This window comes from Eufriesea mexicana, unplaced genomic scaffold (assembly GCF_001483705.2).
Source record: "Eufriesea mexicana isolate 0111107269 unplaced genomic scaffold, ASM148370v2 scaffold1653, whole genome shotgun sequence".
Lineage (NCBI taxonomy): Eukaryota > Metazoa > Arthropoda > Insecta > Hymenoptera > Apidae > Eufriesea > Eufriesea mexicana.
In genome coordinates this window covers 702,708-720,934 of record NW_016909884.1, presented here as the reverse complement: position 1 = coordinate 720,934, position 18,227 = coordinate 702,708, and the positions used below count along the sequence as shown (strand labels likewise).

The 18,227-nt window shown below is 38.3% G+C and overlaps 1 protein-coding gene across 1 annotated transcript in view; it reads right to left on the bottom strand.

Moving 5' to 3' along the window:
• The window catches only part of amon (prohormone processing protease amontillado), a 66,144-nt gene that overhangs the window by 40,358 nt on the left and 7,559 nt on the right, over positions 1–18,227 (bottom strand). Inside the window, exons 2-4 of the mRNA XM_017902135.1 lie at positions 10,522–10,626; positions 8,356–8,623; positions 2,980–3,017 (exon numbers count right to left, since the gene is read on the bottom strand). Coding sequence (XP_017757624.1) covers positions 2,980–3,017; positions 8,356–8,623; positions 10,522–10,626 — 411 coding nt within the window. The remainder of the gene's footprint in view (positions 1–2,979; positions 3,018–8,355; positions 8,624–10,521; positions 10,627–18,227) is intronic.

Below are 18,227 nucleotides of genomic sequence, written 5' to 3'. Positions count from 1 at the left end.
TTCTTTCTTTTTCCTTTAGTAGATACACGAAATAAATATTAATTTACGCGAGACTGGGAAGAAAAGCTTCATACAGTAATAGTCGTTGGGATGAAAGCTCTCTAGAGCTTTCTCACTTAATGAGATGGATAAAGCTGAACGTATCTCGAAAGTGCATTAATATGTTTCTTGTATAACGTTTATTTGCACTGCTAGAAAATTCATTTTTGCGATTCACAATCTATATATATATTTCTTATTTTTCATCCTGTTTTCTTGCATCCATTTTCTTCATTTATCATTTTGTAAACTATCATCTGCATGATGGATAAAACATATCATTTTGTATAAATTGCACTACGTATATTTCTCCTTGCAATACGGAGTTGCATACTAATGATGCTGAACAAAGCTGAGTGTTATATATGTGTACTTTCTTTCACTATGATTTACATTTGCACGAACTGTACCTTCATTTTATAATGAAAAGAAATGACTCCTGTTCTCACTGAGGACTGAACTAGAGACTCTAAATTGGTAAATACAGTTCTATCGACATTGCCATTATTTTTCTCGACGTTGATCTTTTCTTCCAGATATTTCTTTGAAATTCTTATACTTCTCTCATTTATATTTATAAAACGTCGTATTTCATTATTTCCCCATTTTGCGAATATCAGGTTACAAAGGGGATATTTCACGCGTAAAATGTTTCATAAATATGCAGGGTAATGCATGAAAATAAATTTTCGATAGACGTGGCTGAACTTCCCTAGATTCTTAATTAATCAGACAGGGAATTCACCAAGGCAATTTACTTGTAAAGATTCTTTTCTATTAATTTTACTTCCCGCAAGTTCCTCATACAGACAACGTTGGTCGACCATTAATCTTCATCCCTGCTATCTCACCCTTCCAATTTCTCTTCCAGATTTACGTTGAAATCGCCTTAAGTTTAATCCTGTAATCGAATAATATAACGCCGGGAAAAATTCCAGAATTTCCAGACGTTTTAGCATAATGATGAAACTTAATGGCGATTTCAAAATCTGCCGCCATTTCCGTCGCAAGCCACTCAGCCATGCTCTTTTAGCACTGCACGGAATTTCTTCCCTTTTCTCCTCGCAAATTTATTCCACGGTGTCGCTGAATAACGCAAAGGACGTAGTAATAGAATAAAATGGTAATTAGCCTTCGAGGAATTTTTTACCGGAAAATTGTCTCTCCTGCCATTTAACGCTCAACCAACCTTCAACCCCTATTGTCTCCACATTCATGAATTTAATCACGAATTTCTGCGCCACGTGGGTTGCATTGTCTTCCAACCTTTCAGTTTAATCTTCGGAAAAAACCAGCGAAAACTTCGTTTGCCTATTATAATTTCCCCGCAGATAATACTCGTGCATTTTTATTCATGAGGGCTGCTATTTGCTTTAACAATACTCGTCCAGCCCAGAAAATGGGTCGAGCGACCATCATCACCGCGAAACAAAATAATTCGACGTCCCTATTATTCTCCGCTTTTCCGAAGTGCTTGTCGCATCGTCGAATGAAAATTCTCTACTACCCTCGGCATTTTCATCATTCCACGCACGTTGCCTCCCTTAACTAACCAGGTTTACCGCGCGGACTTCCTTGTTTTGCCGGGACGTCAAGTGGATCTTGAGAAGCGACCTGATGTACGTGATCTGAATCGAACGAATCGGACTTCCCTGCTAAAGAAACTCGTGTTAGGTCGTACTACAAATTGTCCCTTTGTTGATGACGGAAATAGTATCTCCCTTGCTACCCTAATTCCCTTCCACTTAATTCTGTTTTCGAAGGATCCTCGAAGTTTAGAAGGCTGGAAATAATTCCACGATTTTCTATTGGTTTCCGTTTCAATCGTTGGGGCAAAGCACTGTGCACAGAAGCCAAGAGACGAGGGAATTAAAAGATTCTGAAAGTTCAAAGGGTAATAAACAATTCCGTGATTTTTCACCGAATCCCTTTGACTGGATCAAAGAAGCACTTTGTAAATAAGCCGATAAGCGTATTAGAGTTATTAGCCAATGGAATTTAAAAATTCTCGAAGTGCACAAAGTTATGTATTAATTAATTCCATAATTCTTCGGTAAATCTTATTTTATCCTTCAGAAGAAAGAAATTATGTCGAATCAATCGCTTCAATTCAAAAATTCTCAAAGTGCACAGAGTTATTTATTAATTAATTCCATAATTCTTCGGTAAATCTTATTTTATCCTCCAGAAGAAAGAAATTATACCGAATCAGTCTCTCCGATCTAAAAATTCTCAAAGTGCAAAGAATCGTTTATTAATTAATTCCACAATTTTTCGGTAAATCTTATTTTATCCTCCAGAAGAAAGAAATTATGCCGAATCAGTTGCTTCAATCCAAAAATTCTCAAAGTGCACAGAGTTATTTATTAATTAATTCCATAATTCTTTGGTAAATCTTATTTGATCCTCCAGAAGAAAGAAATTATTCCGATTCAGTTGCTTCGATCCAAAAATTCTCAAAGTACGAAGAGTTATTTGTTCATTAACTATAATTCCATAGTGTCCATAGAATCTTATTTCACTCTGCAAAGAAAAGAATGTCCTTTGAAGTTCTTCGTGTCGATGACCATTTATTATACCAGCGAATCATAGATGCCTGTTCAAATAGATCTCGGATGGGAGATAAAATTGCCACAGAATGGAGGCGTCAAAGGTTCTTATCATCATTCATTCGCCGCCATAAAGTCGAGCTTGTGGCTTATGTCATGCCTATTTGAATTTCAATGCGCGCCCGGTATTATGATAATGCATCTTACAAATCTCCTTCGATTACAATGAAATGCCACTGAGGTGTAGAGACAAATACGTCGAAGGGATGGCAAACAGGACGATCTTCTGTTATGTAAACTCTCACGTCAATATGGCGTCGAGTATGTCGCAAAATGATAAATGGTAACGAGGCTTGAACGTAAATTTACACGTAACCACACTCATACTCACGTAGTTGTACTTCAGGTCCGGATGCATGTAGTCGACTCCTGAAACACAAAAAAAGAATTTTTATTTTTACCGTGGAAATTGTGATTCGATACACCGAGAATCACAAAATTCTACTCCCTACCCCCTACACTCTAGTCACAAATTTAAAAAAGAAAATGACACCAAGGATCAAAATTAATTTCTGAAGATCCCAAAGACTTTTTGGAAATTCCACAAAATCATTTACATCGTATACTAGCTCTATTTTTAAATATATACTGTGATGGAGAATCTAAACTCCAAATTTAAAAAGGAAAATGACACCAAGGATCAAAATTAATTTCTAAAGATCCCAAAGACTTTTTGGAAGTTCCAGAAAATTATTTACATCGTATACTAGCTCTATTTTTAAATATATACTGTGATGTAGTATCTAAACCCCAAATTTAAAAAGAAAAATGACACCAAGGATCAAAATTTATTTCTGAAGATCCCCAAGACTTTTTAGAAGTTCCACAAAATTATTTAGACCGTATACTAACTCTATTTTAAAATATAGGCTATGATGTAGAATCTAACCCCTAAATTTAAAAAAAGAAAATGACACCAAGGATCAAAATTCATTTCTGTAAATACCCCCGACTTTTTAGAAGTTCCACAAAATTATTTAGATCGTATACTAGCTCTATTTTTAAATATAGACTATGATGTAGTATCTAAACCCTAAATTTAAAAAGAAAAATGACACCAAGGATCAAAATTTATTTCGGAAGATTCCCAAGACTTTTTAGAAGATGGATAAAATTCCATCTACCGAAGAATGAATCGATTTGTTTACCAGTGGATGAACGAATTTCAATGGCGTTAAGTCTGCAATATTCCATGATCGACGATGCTAATGGCAGAGTATTAACGCGGATGTTTGCCGAACGATGACTGTCAAAAGAAATCGATAACACGGGAGGTAAGCCATAAAAGATTAGAATCTTGAACAAGCTGTATCTCCGGATGCTCGAGATTATGGCTTAGCCGAGACGAATATCGGGACCCTCCGGATTTAATAAACGACATAGAAAGATGGACGGTGACTCTCTGTCATGGGGAATTATCGATTCGAGTTTACAGAATGCGGATTCTCCAACTTAATCGAGTTTCGTGAGCTACTGGTATGATAGTTGAACATGCTATGCAGGGACCACAAATGGGTAACATCGGGGCTAAGTTGTCAATAATATTAACAATTGACAAAACAGTACTGAGTACAGGCATCATCACAGTACAATAGCTGTTGGATTAATTTGTTCACTGATGACTTAAGTTCCACAGCAATTCTAGAATAATCAATGTATAGACCAGTTATGGCTGGAGATATTTACAATTGGCAGTACGGTACTTAGTACATCCACCAACACAGCACGGTAGCCATTGGATTAATCTGTTCACTGATGATTTAAACTCTATAGCAATTCTAGAGAAGGAAATTGGCAGACAATCTCGAATCTGCACGAATGCGAAAAACTTCCATTATTATATTCCAATATTTATTTTCGTTACAATCTTATGTGACGGTATCATTCTCATCCTCGCCAATGAATGGATTCCTACTTGAAGGAGGTTCGAGGACTTTTTGACAAGTCCTCATTAACCCCTTTCCGTACTTTAACGAGTCAGACTCGTGATGGAGTTTTTGGCCCAAACATGAATATCACGAGTCAGACTCGTGATGAAGATTTTGGTCCAAACATGAATATCACGAGTCAGACTCGTGATGAAGATTTTGGCCCAAACTCGAGGACTTTTTGACAAGTCCTCATTAACCCCTTTCCGTACTTTAACGAGTCAGACTCGTGATGAAGTTTTTGGCCCAAACATGAATATCACGAGTCAGACTCGTGATGAAGATTTTGGCCCAAATATGAATATCACGAGCCAGACTAGCGGATAGCAAATCGAGCCAAACGTAAACATCACAGAATGATTACGATCGTGATTGAGTTTTAGTTCCTATCAGTATACCACGAGAGTTGGTCACGATTCTTATAATCTCTGTTACAAAATAGTTGACATGTACCGTTTGGGCCCGGATTTCATCGAGTTAAATGGCAAGGGAAGGAGTTAAACCCTCCGTTTCCCATATATAGAATTTCCAAATTTTCCAATAATATTATAGTATTTCCAATAGTATCCCTGCCTAAGACAGGGCCTGCTAGGTAGCCTTACTGAATTTAGAATAAAATAACATCTCTTACTCTTTATATTTACCAATCACACAGTATCCCTACAGAGATGACTATACAGTCATCTAGCATGATTTCTCGGGAGTTTACATTCAACAATTTCTGTTTTGCCGGATCTCGTTGATTTTGCACATATCAATTTTGATGTTTGACTGAATAACGACTACGCTGGGAAAAATTGTGAAAATAAAAAAGCCCGGGAGAGCAATGGAAACGTTCCTCGTTAAATATTTACCAAGTAAATACAGGCCGCGATATCGAATAACGAATGTTTTCAACGCGTACGAACATCCGAATATCCTGAAAAATAATTATGATTGTTTCAAAATAAAATAATTCGCCGAAAACTAATTTTCGATCTTGCAGCTACTCGATTTTGCAAAAACCAGTATTCTAATCTGAGATTTCTTTAATGAATCCTTTTTCTCGTATTTCCTCGAACTGTAGGATTTTTTAAATACCATGGAGTATTTTATAAATTTTGTATTATAAATTTTGTCGAATTTGTAAAATTAACCAGAGGTGGTAGATTTATTCTTAAGTAAAGTAAATGAGTGGGGCATGATATTTCGCGATCTGATCGATCGATTGACTTTAAATTTTGTGCAAACTTCCAACGTATGTGCCGTTCCCGTGAAAACCGGGATTATCGAAAAATAATTTTTTCCCTCTATTTCCACGGTCCGGGAAACGTGAAGAAATATTTAAAATGAAATATAAAAAGCCAATATTCAAATGTCGAAGTGCTACCCTTTTTTATTTTCAGTTTTCAAAACTCGTTTATAAATTTATTTCACGTCACCGCTGAATTTAACTTTATTTAAAAAAGAAATTTGAAAAATGAATAAATAACTACGAATTGAAGTTAATTGAAAAAAGTATTTAACCCGTTGCACTCGAGAGGCGCCCTTCAGTGGCCATTTGATAAAATTTTGAAGCTCGATATTCATAAATATATCAAATTTCAGATAATGTAACGGTGTGCGAGGTATCGAAATCAAATAATTCTACGTGTTAATTATCATACGATTTCTTATTCACTGTTCAGAAAAATATCGTCAGCTTTGTAACAGAAAATCTTTGAACTCCTATCCTTCTTTGGCTAGAGGGTTAATTACGAGAAATTTAAATTTTTTAATTTTAAAGGATAACTTGTGAGAAATTTTCCTGAACCTCTGACAATCGATGGCAATATCGGGAAAGTTTTGGTGATAAGATCAGCGGTTAGATGTCGATACATTCCCTCAGAACTGGACTGGTCACATCGATTCTAACCCACTAGTTGGCTATCAGTATTCACTGAAAGCTGTCCATCTCTATATGAAACAGGGTATGACGTACACGCGGGTTTAATCAATCCGGTTCGGTTACAGACTTCGCGTTTTATTCAGTTACGCTGACAGGCATATTTTAGAATCTGCTGCATCGTATCGCGATAATCGAGTTCGTGGAAATCGGTAAAAATAATTGACTCGGAGGTCTGCGATGCGTGCGATGTCAATAATATCTATTTCTCGTACAGAATGGACGAGAAATAAAATAAAATGTACGACGAAAAACTATATTTTAAAATCCACTTCATCATCAATCATCCACCATCCACCATCGACGTGATAATTATTAGAAGAAAATTAGAAAAAAATATTGGAAATCTACGACACGCCATCTTTCATCTCGTGTAATAGTATCGGTAATGACTATTTCTCGTAGAAAATTAAAATGGACGCTGTAGAATTATTTTTTAAAATAAATTATGTTGCAAAAGAAATTGATTCCATGACCTGCACCGAGTATTTCATTATAAAATCGGTGATGACTGTTTCTCGTAGAAAATTAAAATGGACGCTGCAAAATTGTTTTAAAATAAATTATGTCGCGAAAGAAATTAATTCAATGTCGAGCACCGAGTATTTCATTCTAAAATCAGTGATTATTTCTCGTAAAAAAATAAAATGGACGCTACAGAATTATGTTATGAAATAAATCGCACGAAACAAATTTATTCGATGATCTTTCATCCCCAATTTTTTGCTTTAAAATCGGTGACATCGGTGATGGCTATTTTTCACACGCCATAAAAATAGAAATTATGCTATCCGAGAAGGTGATAGGTAAGGATAATTAATGAAATTATGGCACAGCTATATCGGTAATTGATTATATAACCAGCGCGATGCACGATTAATACAACTAACCTCAGGAATGCAAGGTTCACATGCCACGTAATCTAAGCTAAAACGCTTTCTGTTAATGAGATTTCGAGATGCCTCGAGCAGAATTGCTGCCGTTAAATCGCACCAAATCGTCCATTATCCACATAACCCTGATAATCCTGCGCGTAAAGTAAGTCAGCTCCTCCATAACTTCGAATACACCTTTTGACACTTCGTACGTTGCGTCTTCTCTTTAATACGTGTTTGAATAAAATATCTGAATACTTATTACATCTACATTACTACTCTACTATTATTTCATATTCAGTGAAGGCAGAGAGATAATTAAAAAATTGTATACCTGAATACTTATTATATCTGTATCACTTTTCTATTATTATTTTAATTCAGTAAAAATATTTAATACAGATATAATTAAAAAATTATATACCAGAATACTTATTATACCTGTATCACTTTTCTATTATTATTTTAATTCAGTGAAAATATATGGTATAATATAGATATAATTTAAGAAATTATACCTATTGTATGTGCATCACTACTCCACTGTTATTTTACATTTAATAAGAATATATAATATAAATATAGTTTAGAAAATACCAAGTACAGTGTACAATACTATTCAGATATCAATAATAAATTAATACAGGAAGGTATCACGTGGGTAAAATAAAAGGGAATTACATTGGCGTCGAATGTTCGGTTTTACCATCTCGATCACCGCAATGGGATCTGCTCAATGTAAAACACGTTGCAACTATCTGCTCTGAACTGACTTGTCCTGTGCAATCCTTTTCCCAACTCTTCCCGAGGGGATGGAGTTGAAGTGTGGAAGAAAATTGTATGGCCCCCGTGACCTGTTTATTACTCATCTGCCAGAGGCCCAAAACGGCCCCTCAGTGGTCAGTAAACGCTAGGCTTCTTCCACGAGATCCCTTCCTCACAAATAAATTAAAAAATAGAAGAATCCAAGACAATCTCACCATCGTCCATTATAGCCGTGGTTACATTTTTCCCAGTGATACCCTGTGCCCAAGCCGCCTTTACATTCAAGTCCAACTTCGGCTTGCCGCCATTTTGCCCGGTGTTTTTCAGGTACCATTGATACTGGAAATAAGGATCAGACGGGTCTCTGTTGCCCGGGCTCGCCGGATTTTTAATCTGGTAAAGGCGTACCAGGTTATCCACGCTGAGAGGCTTGTACCCTCTCTTCACCCTCTTGAATCCAGGCTGCTGCACCGCTGTGTGCACCTGCAACATTCAAATGGATCCTCTTATGCACCGACTCGTTAACACCCACTGTATAATTCCCTCTTCAACGGGCTTTGCTGAATGATTAATGCGAGAGGAATCTTTATTTGGGTTTCGTCACCCTGCATCGAGATTTATCTTTGCTTCGAGGAACCATCCAGCTTATCAATTCTCCAAGCTGAGTTGTTTGACATAATGGATTGTCATAGAGCCTATAAAAATCTTGCCAAACGGGACACACTTTCTGACAGTCCAATATCTACATCACGCATCATAGAAGACTTCGAGCCTCCATTTATTTTATACCATTAAGAAATATAAAATATAATCAGAGTCAAAAGTTCCTTTTCACTTATTAACCACTTGCGGTGGCAAGAAATTCACAGACGCGTTTGCCAGAACGGTCCAGTGTTTCTGTAACAATTGCCTAACGACGTGTATACCACGTCGTTGGCGATTCTGTGACAAAAGCATTACGACGTGCGTGACACGTCTTTCCAGCGCAAGTGGTTAATCCGATCTCACCACATTAACAAACGAGTCATAATAATCAACGCGAAACTAGCAAAAAGAAAGCAAGATACCAATGCAGATGTTAACACGTTAAGTGCCCAGTTCGTTTTGCTTGCTGTTCCGTTTAGGCCCAGACTCGGCACTCAAATGGGCCACTGGCGGCGGGGAAGTGTTCATAAAACTCGGAAATACTGTACCAATTGTTATAACAGGAATTCCCAAACGTTAGGTCCAAAGATGGCGAAGAATTTAACCCTTAGAGCACGGACGACTCTCTGTCGAAGCGCTCCAGAGGGACTCTGTGCGTGCTTAGCGCTTACGATCGCTGTGGACGGAATACTTTTCGCTCGTGCGAGCTCTGTTGATTAACTGAGTTAACACTTTTTGGTCCTAGTCTAGCCTAGTTCCCTGAGAACCGGCCGGGCCCAAACGGAAAGTCTTGCATCGGTCCCTAGGGACTGGCGTGGCACTTAACGTGTTAATCCTTTCGGTACTACTGCGCCCATTGGCGGCGGCCATGAAACGTTCTCTGGGTTCTACCATCGCCTATTGACGGCATCTGCAAAACGTCACCGATGACTGTCGCGATCCGAATGAAAAATTTAGTGTCAATCGCGCTCGAGATTTCTATGAATACCGCAAAACACGTTTTCACGGCTTACCACTCTTGTGGAAAACTTCCTCGTACCACGAATGTATAACCGCGGCCAGCTCCCCCGTACCGAAAAGGTTAAACGTTCCCTCTCTATCTCATCTTCGATCTCTGTCAGAGCATCCCGAAGAAAAACTCATCGAAAAGCAAGTCTCTCCCCGGGTTTCGTGTGATCCGATGCAAACGGTGGAAAAATAATGGCTGCTCGGTTAGAGTTCGTCCCCAGATGGAGTAGGAGGGTCGACTGGGAAGGACAGCGCGATGAAAATTTATGAAGGTGTCATAAAAACGGAGGGACGTTGCTGACAGAGATCGATGACAATTTCGTGCCTCGCACGCGACACCGTCAAAGGCTCGTAATTTTATACGATCAATTCGTCGCCGGGTCCAATTATACCCACGGTAGCGTTGCAAATTGCGTGTTCATTTACATTTATATCGGCAGCCGAAGATTCTAGCTCCACTCACGAGCGAATCGTTCTTCGATCGCCGTTCTCGAAGCTGTTTCTCTCGATCTAATCGCGAAGATGGTTGTAAAAGATTCCTGTGACGATTGTGCGCTGGGTGATAACCGTGTCTCGTCGATGAAATTTCCAGCGAGCGGTTTGAAGATACGGAGTGAAATTTCAGAGCGACTCCGCTTCGATAACAAATGCGACGGTGTTACGGGAGGAACTTTGATAAAACATAGAGCCCGGCGAGAAAGCCTGGTGGAATTCGAGAGATCGCTTACCAAAGGGTCCACCTTCAGCCTTCTCGTATGTGGCACGGACCTCTTGCTCCGCGCGTGGGGCAGGGCTTTGTGCACGAAGTGGTATTCCGTATGGCTGCCCAATATCTAAACAGAGAAAGGAAAAAGACGATTTATAATAGACGTCACTTGCTCCCGCGTGGTCTGTCAAGTTGGTGATGACACTTCGCGAAATGATGGGGTGAATTCTTATTAGCTTACTGTTCGCTAACTGTTGCCTGCTGAGGAATTAGGCATGTTGGATGGAAGCTAGTCTCTCGTGAGTTGGGGGTATTTTAGTTAGGTATGTGTAGACTGCACTGTGGGGATCATCCAGATCCAGACTGAAGATTTAAGTTCCTTATCTTTTATTTTATATGCAGAGACCTGGTTATTCTAAGATAGGGTTAGAGAGGTAAACAGCATCAATTGGGTTGAGTCATGAGTAATTGTCGGTTCAGATAGTGGATCATCAGGCATGTTGGATGGAAGCTAACCTCTCTTGAGTTGGGGGTATTTTAGTTAGGTATGATGTGCTGAGTGAACTGATCATGAGTGAGGATCATTCAGATCCAGACTGAAGATTTAAGTTCTTTATTATACATTTGGAAAGACCTAGCTATTCTAAGTTAGAGTTAAAGAGGTAGACAAGAGTATCCATTGGGTTGAGTCATGAGTAATTATCGATTCAGATAGTGGATCATCAAGTTTCTAGGGAATTCCAAATAACCTGCAGTTCATTTTTGCCTTTGTGCTTATCTTTTTCTAGAGAATTCAATAGTTCAGAAATAGCAGTCTGCAAGCTTAGATCAAGTACCAGTATAATTTTTCCTTTTGTAATTGAAGTTTTAGGGTTGAGGAAGTCTTATTTTAATGTTTTAGACATTTATCTACGCTATTATTGCATTATTATTGACAAATTTTGATACTTCACGACACCACCGTCGATAGTGATTAAGGGTGATGATTTACAGTCAAACAAATCCGACTGTGTTTATCATTGGCGTTCCATTTGGATAAAAGTCGATCAAAAATACTCTCTTTGGTAAATGCGAGAAGCCAGCAAGCTCGTCACTTTCCTTCGATTACCTTAGGAGAAAAGGAATTCAAGTGCTCAGGGGAACTCGATTTTTCCCCCGCTGCTTCGCAGTAGTAGCTCGAAATGTCTCAACCCAAAACCGGACGTGTATGGTGACGAACAGGAGAATCCTTTCGAGGCTAGCATTCGCCTAGGATATTGGAACACGTAGGTAAATAACACGGTTTCACCGAATTATTAGGAAACGAGTTAACGATCAGCGAGCTGCCATTTCGTCGATCCAATCGAGCCAATTACAGACAGATAAAGTTACCTCTCGATTACGATAGTCTGCTATCGTAGTAATAAGTTATTTACCCCTGTCAACCATCGATTCGTGTGCGAGAGCCGATTGGAAAGAGGAAATAATCGCCTCTCATAAATGGCACGTGCTTTGAACCATCGGACCGATCGATCTTCCGGATGAACTGAGAGGAATAGGTCACGCGATTCGTGCAGCTTTCGCGATTTTCCGAAAGCAGCAAGAGAAGAACGAGGGTTCTTATAATGGAAGAAATTCCTGCCGCGAGCTTTTCCAACGATTACGACGAGCATTCCATTCTCGGAAATCGCGACGCGACACACGTTTCCTACATTCTTATCCATCCTCGCCAAAAACTTCCTCGAGAGCAATAAATATGCAGTAGCATGGTTTCTCTTCTCGTTCTGACTACCGTGAATATTATTAAAAATTATTCTCGCACGCGTTAAAAGTTATTCCTGAAATTCAGCTATACCTCGTTGGTGAATTTTTAATGTGAATTTTTCCCTCTAGTCTAGTAACATTATTGGTAACTAGAGTTTAGAACACCCACGTCAAAAAGTTTGTCGGGGGAAATAAAGAATAGTATGGGATTTTTATCCTCGGTTCGACTACTGTGAAAATTATTAAAAATTATGGAATGTTTTTTTTTCTTGGTTAATTCGAAAGACGAATTTTAGAAATTTGGAAGTTTAACCGAGAGGGAAAATAAATTGCGACGTGTCAAGGATGGCCTGCGTGTGACCACGTCACAAGAAATTTCCTTATCGATAATATTGGAACCCTAGTGTACCATAAATCAAGGATCGTTCTAAAAATGATTAAAAATTATCTTCGCCAGTGTATTCTTAAAATTCGACGCTTTCTCGTCGATTCGAAATTTGGAAATTGAGCGAGGGGAAAATGAATTGCGACCTGTCAATGATGACCTGCGTGTGACCACGTCACAAGAAATTTCCTTATCGATGATATTGGAACCCAAGTATACCATAAATCAAGGATCGTTCTAAAAATGATTAAAAATTATCTTCGCCAGTGTATTCTTAAAATTCGACGCTTTCTCGTCGATTCGAAATTTGGAAATTGAGCGAGGGGAAAATGAATTGCGACCTGTCAATGATGACCTGCGTGTGACCACGTCACAAGAAATTTCCTTATCGATGATATTGGAACCCAAGTATACCATAAATCAAGGATCGTTCTAAAAATGATTAAAAATTATCTTCGCCAGTGTATTCATAAAATTCGACGCTTTCTCGTCGATTCGAAATTTGGAAATTGAGCGAAGGGAAAATGAATTGCGACCTGTCAATGATGACCTGCGTGTGACCACGTCACAAGAAATTTCCTTATCGATGATATTGGAATCCCCGTGTACCATAAGTCCGCGATCTTTCTTCGTTCCACATGCTATTGCCGATACACGCACACAGACATCATCCATTGCTATTTATCTATCTGCAGACTCGGATGTAACTCGAGGACTGATGCAATTTTCTACAAAACGACCAGCACAGGTCGGGATATCGATGCTCTCTCCTCGATTGACTTTCTCTTGCGCCAATGTTAATGAAACTAGCTCCTTTTTTCTACCAAACGACCATAAATATCTTGCAATCCTGCGATATTCATTTCTGCCAGCTTTAGAAGCTTTAGAGATCCATTCGCTGTCAATTTATTACTCTGTCGCGGAGAATTCTTTATTAACCTTCGCGGAAATATTTTCTTATCTATCCTTCGGCGAATTGAAACAAGATTAACGAGGGAGAAGATATCTGGAATTCCAAATCCAAATAGACTAGAGGTCAACACTGGACTATCAGCAACCAGTTTTACTTCCTCGATATCGGCTTTCTGCGTTTATTTAACATCGTGGTTATCCCGCACTCGTTGGAAACTCTTTAAAACAGGATTTCTCAATTTCTCACACGATCCACCGGAAGACCCTATAATCCTCGAAGAATTGAACCAGCATGAACTGAACACGAGAGCGCGATACTAATATTTTTTGATAAATTGAAACCTTCGAAGGACTTTGGCCATTAGCTTGAGAAACCTTGCTCCAAAGTAAGAACAGAACCACGGTATCGATAAAGCCAGCACCCTCGATAATTACGAAGTCTACGAAAACCTTGAACAGCTATTATACATTCATAGGACGAAAATTTCCTCGAGTATCGACAAGGGTGATGGAAGCAAGCAAGATTGATTAACCCGTGCTAACTTTCCGATGGACAACTCGTCACGAAGTTATTTGCAACGTCAAAGGGTAACGAGGAGACCAAAGACGATCGATACTCGATGTCACGTCGTCGAATTCCTCAGAAGATAAATGGTAAATTGCGGAACGAAAATTTATACGAGTCACCCGAGGCAATATCGAAACAAATCTAGCCTGTCTTCCGTGCAACCGTGGTTGCGATGAATTCCAAGTACGATGAATACCAAAGGACATACATCGGACGTCAGCAGGCAAGAGGTAGTCGAGGAAGAATTTTCTCATTTCGACGCCGACGTTGCTTTTCTTCTAAACACCGCAAAACCGTATTTTCTTGCGGAAGACATCTTGCGACATTTGCTAGAAGAAATATTTAAATATATTAAAATAAATATTTGGACTGAGACAGAAGTTAATAGGTTTCGAAGATCTTACTATTGTAGATATTACTAGAACTTCTTTTCCAATTTTTCTTTCCTTCCCTTCCTCTGCCACCATGGTGAAAGGATCGCTCACCCTTCGTCCACGACCTCCTGGGTCACAGCCATAAAACCACCGCCACGTCAATAATCCATCATCGCAGAAACCTCGAACCAATAATTTTTTTTTAATCTATATAGCTTCAAAGTGTCACCCCATCTTCACCCCTCCTCTCCAATTTATATAATTACGCGTTGTCCTCGGTACCAATAAAAATAATAATTGGACGAATCAAACAGTCAAGTTGCGAATTCAACAACAACAATCAACAACCTCCTGAAATTTGAAGGAATTCATTCAACCATCTCGATGATGGTCTATTAACGTCGAAATTATCAATTAAACTTCGTAATTCAATGAAATTATTAATAAACGATGAACAAAAATTCTGGAACCAATCATTGTAATCACTTTGGTCATTTTTAGGGTTAAGATATTATCACTGACTATCCAAACGAGTGTACGCCCATCTTTACTCCTTTTCTCCAATTTATATAATTAAGCGTTGTCCTCGGTACCAATAAAAATAATAATTGGACGAATCAAACAGTCAAGTTACGAATTCAACCATAAAAATCGATAACCCCTTGGAATTTTAAGGAATTCATTCAACCATCTCGATGAAGGTCCATTAACATCGAAATTATCAATTAAAATTCGTAATTCAATGAAATTAATAATAAACGATGAACAAAAATTCTGGAACCAATCATTGTAATTACTTCGGTCATTTTTAGGGTTAAGATATTATCACTGACTATCCAAACGAGTGTACGCCCATCTTTACTCCTTTTCTCCAATTTATATAATTAAGCGTTGTCCTCGGTACCAATAAAAATAATAATTGGACGAATCAAACAGTCAAGTTGCGAATTCAACCATAAAAATCGATAACCCCTTGGAATTTTAAGGAATTCATTCAACCATCTCGATGAAGGTCCATTAACATCGAAATTATCAATTAAAATTCGTAATTCAATGAAATTAATAATAAACGATGAACAAAAATTCTGGAACCAATTATTGTAATCACTTCGGTCATTTTTAGGGTTAAGATATTATCACTGACTATCCAAACGAGTGTACGCCCATCTTTACTCCTTTTCTCCAATTTATATAATTAAGCGTTGTCCTCGGTACCAATAAAAATAATAATTGGACGAATCAAACAGTCAAGTTGCGAATTCAACCATAAAAATCGATAACCCCTTGGAATTTTAAGGAATTCATTCAACCATCTCGATGAAGGTCCATTAACATCGAAATTATCAATTAAAATTCGTAATTCAATGAAATTAATAATAAACGATGAACAAAAATTCTGGAACCAATCATTGTAATTACTTTGGTAATTTTTAGGGTTAAGATAATATCACTGGGTGCTCAAATGAATGCACGATGTATAAAGGATCCAATTTTGGATGAAATCTGAACGCGAAAATTCTGGGAAATTCCTAAGAATTTATTTCCACTTAGAGCTCATGGCGAGATTAATTTCGTTTAAGTGTCGTTCGTCGAAGATCGATAGTCGAACGCGTTGTTTGACGCATATAGTATCAAGGGACTAGAATTCTACGGCTACGCAATATCTCTGAACTTTCAGCAACGTCGAAGCTTTTTACCAGCGTGCAATAATGCAACGATCGACCGGCTTTATTGTTAATAACTAATGAAACGAATATTTTGCGAACGTCCCGGGGTTTCATCCTCATCTGCGTTATTTAATTACGCTACGTCCCTGATGGAACAGAATACACGCCATATGATCAATCAATCTCTGGAATTTATTCAGGTCAACAAATCCACCTGGTCGATTAACCGTTTCACTAATTCATAGACGATGATCTAAATGTAAATAAAGCGCTGATATTTTGATGAAGTACACCTGTGAAATTTTCAAACGAATTCGTTTAGACCCAATTAAAGTCTGCTAATAGCCATCCATGTTCTACGTCAGCCAGCTTTCGACGTGACTCCACTTTGGACACTTTCGAAGTCTACATTTTCAACGTTAAACGTACCAGTACTTTACACGCACCTATTTTTACCATAAGGGGTGAAATGGCCCCTCGTGGTACATGAGGTATGCAAAGAATTTTTAATTTTTATTTTAACAAATTAAACAATAAGATAATATAAGAATTTACAGAAAGTCAGATGAGGGAAAGAAATAACAATAAATGTACAATTATAAAATAAATTTTGAAAAGAGTCATTTGACCCAGCTTGGTTCGTTTGATGTTAAGCTCTAGCTACGTGTGACATAGTGATCAAAGTACGCCCACATTCCTTTTATCTCCTGATACGACCATGTCTAGGCTAGTGTCTCTATATGTCATCTTCACTCTCTTCGTAGCAAGATACAATATAATTCTACTTGTCGAGACTTCACGAATACCAAAGATTTTCACATACCTACTGAATGTCTTACGTCGAGTGAATTATTATGCTTTAAATCAAACTCCTGAGCTCGGAACAGCATTCATAGATGTGATACTTCCAGATAATAGCGAAACTTCCAGTGACCTGTCTTGGCAATTGTGTTAAAGAACGTAGACCCACCTTTGTATTCGTGATAAAGATGACCTATCTCTCAAATACGAACTCTGAAGTCTGAGAAATATTCGTGGATACGACACTTCCATCTATTACCAAATTTTCTGTGGCCTGTGTTCACGATAGTATCAAGGAAAATGAAGATTGTGACCAAATCACAAATCACAAGTGGTCAAGTCACTGTGACCAAATTTTTCCAAATTTTCCAAATTTTTCCAGATGAACACAGTGTCATCAATAAGTAATCAGCGTATCAGAGATGGAAAATTACATCTTGTACACCAAGAAAAATAGGGTTCCTATACTTGGATAGCCGTTTTATCTCCAGAGAGACATCGCATTCTGCGAAACTGGCCGCCTCTTAATCGAGTTTGACTTGGTCTGCACGTGTCGGCGCGTAATCCAATTAGCAAGCGTGTGCGCCAAGTGCGTAACACCGAGCACATTTCCCGTAGGTGTGTTCAGCGGATAAACACCAATGCGCAGGTTTATTGTCCTTTCCCTTCTGCCATAGCCACTGCATACAGATGCAATTTATCGAGCTGACGTATTCGAAGCAGGGTTCGTGCGGTCAGCCTGCGCGAAGAAATATGGAGGCGGGCTGCTTTAATTTTCCCTACGGTTTATCGGCAACGTGCAACCTTTTACACGGGGCTGGATAGAAAAACAGTGAAAGCCCGAGGAAACTTTGTCAGGCTTAATCCAGTTATAGATAGGGAGGTGAAAAATCAATTTCGCTGGCTGCGATACCATCTGCATGGCTCTTAGGAGGAAACAGGTGAGAAAAATGTCGAGAATACGGCACAAGTTCGTAAGTACCATAGCAGATGTATCATATAAGAATGGTGAGGAAAGAAAATTCGAAGAGTAGGCATTGGAACGTGTATCGTTTACTCTCTAGAACGTTCCTTTATTTAGAAGTTCCATATCTGTTGTATTTTACTGTTGTACTGTTGTGTCAATATCAATCAAATAGAGTATATATTCATCCTAAATGGCGACTCTTAGTCTCCAAATTGAAAGGAAGACTTTAATGGAGGATTAATAGAGGATTAGTAGAGGATTAATAGCAACACTACAAGTCAACCATTAATTAATAAAGTTATACGAGTTAG